At 40.8% G+C, this 3766-nt stretch overlaps 1 protein-coding gene across 1 annotated transcript; it reads right to left on the bottom strand.

Annotated features, from left to right (window-relative positions):
• Positions 1-261: 261 nt before the first annotated feature.
• LOC122638305 (DEAD-box ATP-dependent RNA helicase 40-like) lies at positions 262-2178 on the bottom strand. Its single transcript, XM_043831204.1, has 2 exons — positions 2035-2178; positions 262-1660 (listed from the first exon to the last, which is right to left on the bottom strand). Exon 2 carries the CDS (start codon positions 1586-1588, stop codon positions 353-355), a length of 1236 nt encoding a protein of 411 aa, XP_043687139.1. The 5' UTR covers positions 1589-1660; positions 2035-2178; the 3' UTR covers positions 262-352.
• Between the last annotated feature and the right edge of the window lie 1588 nt (positions 2179-3766).

Here is a 3766-nt window from a genome sequence, read left to right as displayed (position 1 = left end):
AGTATGCAGCTTTTCCTAGTTATGAATGTAAAGCAAGCTAACAATAATACAAAACTGTTCCAGACACTCTTAAAGAATACGCGAGACATAAAGTAAAAGGCAGTCTTAGATTCATGAATTTTTTCCATATTTTTATTCATGAAAAATAGATATACATTACGGAATTTTTAGATCACCTCGCACTTGCAAATCACCACACAAAGAATTGCACTTTTGGAGGGAAACTATTTAATTAGAGTATTAGATTGTTAATAAATGTAGAAGACTTCTACACTCGAAGTCTCAAACAAATAAAATTTGTACATTAGTCCTCCATCACTACAAACCAGCTCTAAAAGACACAAGGCAAAAATCAAATAGAATCGGATGTGCATACCTGCTGATTCTGTGCCATGGGGACTGCAGCAAACTTTGGCTTATGATGAACCATCACTGGATCTTCTTTGTTGGCATTAATGTAAACTTCATTGCCAGATCTTCCATGAGGATCCTCATACCCCATTCTCATTCCATAACGAGGTCCACCAGATTCATGAGGATTCTCACACCCTGTTTTCAGTGCATAAGGAGGTCCCCCAGATTGTTGTCTATGCATCATTGTTGACCCCACCTGATTCTCCATGGAACCACCCATTTGTTTCTGGTGCACGTGATCAGTTACAGTGTGCTGAATCTGAACCAAAGAAGATGCAGTTTGTGTACTGCCAGAAGAATTACCAAATTGTTGTGCATGAGCTGACTGAATGCCGACATGTGGAAACTGAACATAATTTGATCCAGTAGGCGGGTTCTGGATATGAGATGGAAAAAATGCAATTTGCTTCCCTTGTTGAAATTCAGTTTCCTCTCTAAGAGGAAACCCCATTCTCTGCCCTTGATGATGAGAGAATGGCTGCATCTGTTGATGTGGGATTGGCTGCGCCTGCTGCTGTCGAATCGGTGGTCCATGTTGATGTGCAATCTGTTGTGCCTGCGATTGTGAAATTTGAAGCCCTGGTGAAAGTGAACTTTGTTGATACTGCTGGTGTGAAAATTGCTGCCCTTGATTTTGCAGCGTTTGCTGACTCAGTTGTTGAGGCATTTGCTGCATCATCTGTGGAGGCAACTGCTGCAAGGGTAGCTGTAACATCTGCTGCCTAAACTGCGGTTGCATAAGTTGACCTTGCTGTTCAGTTTGAGCCAATTGTGACGTTTCTTGTGCAGCTTGTGCCATTTGAGGACCCTGCTGTTGAGTCTGAGTGATTTGTTGGACAGCCTGCTCTGGCAGTAATTGTCCAGGCTGTTGTGCAACTTGGATCATTTGTTGTCCCTGCTGATGTGTGGATTGAGTCAGTTGCTGGGCCTGCATTGTCCAGGCCATGGGTGTGGGAGCCAGCTTTGGCACAGAAGCTGTGGAAGGGAGGACGGGTGGCAATTGTGGCGTTAAACTAGCAGGTCTTTCATACTGAGTGATGTTAGTTTCAGGATTCCAAAAGTATGGAAAGCCGGTGCTTCCGTCAATCAACCCTTTCCATGGCTTTGGAAGAGTTGGGTCATCAGGTGCATATCGAGGGCCCAGAGAAGCTGAAGCTGGCTCGGCAGTAGCCATGCACAGTTGTTCTATACCGAGATTCAACACACTACACAGAAGAGTTCGACCTCTAGCCCAAACTTCGAATTCCTATGTAAGACACAGCAAGCGTTTTCCCAGCAAAAAGCAAAGAATTCAGAATCAATAGAAACAAAGGCAGGCAAGGAATAAGAATTAGCCTAAATTCATGAAACTTCCCAAGCAACACATTAACACAACCTATAAATCAAGCTCTCAACCATAGTTCATAAACCATCTAAAACAGGAAACTGTTTCACATATAAGACCTACAAGAAAAAAAAATTCATGTTAACCATAGTACCATACACCTTGACAAGCATACAAAGAGAAGTATTAATAACCATAGAAAACATTAAAGAACAAAAACCACGCGAGCTCTGGTCTCCGGAACCACAGGGAAAATAAGAAGAGAGGAGAGGAAATGAATGGCAAAAGTCGCTTACTCGTTAAAACCAGATTTAGGGTTATTGCAGAGATCTCCCTTCACTTATTTCCGAGGTCCTTTCGCGACATGCAGAACAGTGATAAACCCTAGAACGCTCTCTTCCCACTTCCCAGGCCTCTGTTATATAGGCCACCGAGAGAAAACCAAAATAACTCGAATATTCACAGGCTCACAGCGATCGAAATCTCGATCATGGAATAGAGGAAGCAGACCTCCCAGTAGGTTCAGAGAGATGGTTGTCTACTCGCCTGCGCAGTAAAGCCATGCATTCTAAGCTGGAACATACAATTGGGCTTTAACACGTAATGCGCCACCCATGACCATCAATCTGGACCGTCCAAGTACTGGCCCAATGAAACTCTTTTTTTGTTTTTCCTTTTCTTTTGAAGATGGTTCTCTACACCACAACCGTACAACCTCTCAACTCTCACATTCGTTTTCTAAAGGAAAAATTTTTTGTACCCCTGGTATTTGTGCGAATGCCTTGTCACTCCTACGATTTGAAAAATACTACATGTACCACCCTCACTTGTATACAATAATATCAGTTGTTCCACTCCATTAGGTTTTTTTTTTTTTTTTTTTATGAAAGTGGAATCATACAAACCACACACCAATCCCAAGGTCCACTCCATTAGTTGATTTCTATTAATTGATAATGTCATTGGGTTAGATTTTACTAAATGACCAAACTACCCTTGAACAAGGGTAAACTTACCATTTTACCCTTTATGCATAAACCCCAAACCACAATGCTTGCTGAATTTCAATTTATTCTTTGCAAAATCCTAGCTTCTCCATCAATGGCGATGCATCGAAGAGATTGTTGGGCAATCTTTGCCACTCGAACCCATTGAAACTCACCATTGTTCTCATTGTTCTTTTTTTTTCTCTCTGTCCTTCCCAACACTAGACTGTCAACTGTTTTCATGATAGAACTGGTCGATCGCTCCCGTGTGTTGATCTTTCAATTCGACACTATGAAGGGTTAAACGACATCCTTAGGAGATTCCTTTCCGATGAGCTTTAGTTCAAGAATTTGCTGGACTGGGAAGTTTCAGTCGAAGTTTAGATCTGGTTCTTCCTTTCTACCACCATATTTGATTGTAGGAAAAAATTATTAGTTAATCCATTTTTTATTTGGGGGTTGGTGAATAAGGATTTATTGCAAATACAAACATCTTGATTATTCTTAATTGTTGCTAAGACATATCTAACTTAAGCATTGAAGAATCCCTTGCCGGAGCAAACTGACTCTCTTGTGCTCATTATGTTCTTTTGTGTAAACCACAATACTAGGAAACAACCTGTGGTGATTTATTGACGCAACAATATCATATATAAGGACATAATAAATAGATTTTTGTAAACCCCTCCCAAAAAAAAATAATAACACGAAAGATATGTTGAAGAAAAACTTTACAATGAAGAGTTTTTTTTGTTTTGATAAAAGTTACAATGAAGAGTAAATGTGTAAAAAACTTATCTACACTACATTCAATATTTATCAATTGGTGGATGGAAACATCATTCTCTCATGGGTCACGAAATATTTATTGCGGTCTTTTCACGCTTCATTGTGTCGGACGTTGCACGTGCACCCCGGGCAAGGTGGTAGACAGGAGCCGAGTCCTATAAATAAAACTGACTGCGCGGCCGGTATTATTAAGCATAGGAGATTCCCTGGAACTGTTGCTGCTTACATTAAGCGGTGAACCCTTCAACTTCAA

Source organism: Telopea speciosissima, chromosome 8 (genome assembly GCF_018873765.1).
Source record: "Telopea speciosissima isolate NSW1024214 ecotype Mountain lineage chromosome 8, Tspe_v1, whole genome shotgun sequence".
In the NCBI taxonomy this organism is placed as follows: Eukaryota; Viridiplantae; Streptophyta; class Magnoliopsida; order Proteales; family Proteaceae; genus Telopea; species Telopea speciosissima.
Note: the sequence above shows the minus strand (reverse complement) of the source record. Positions and strands in the feature narration are given on the sequence as shown.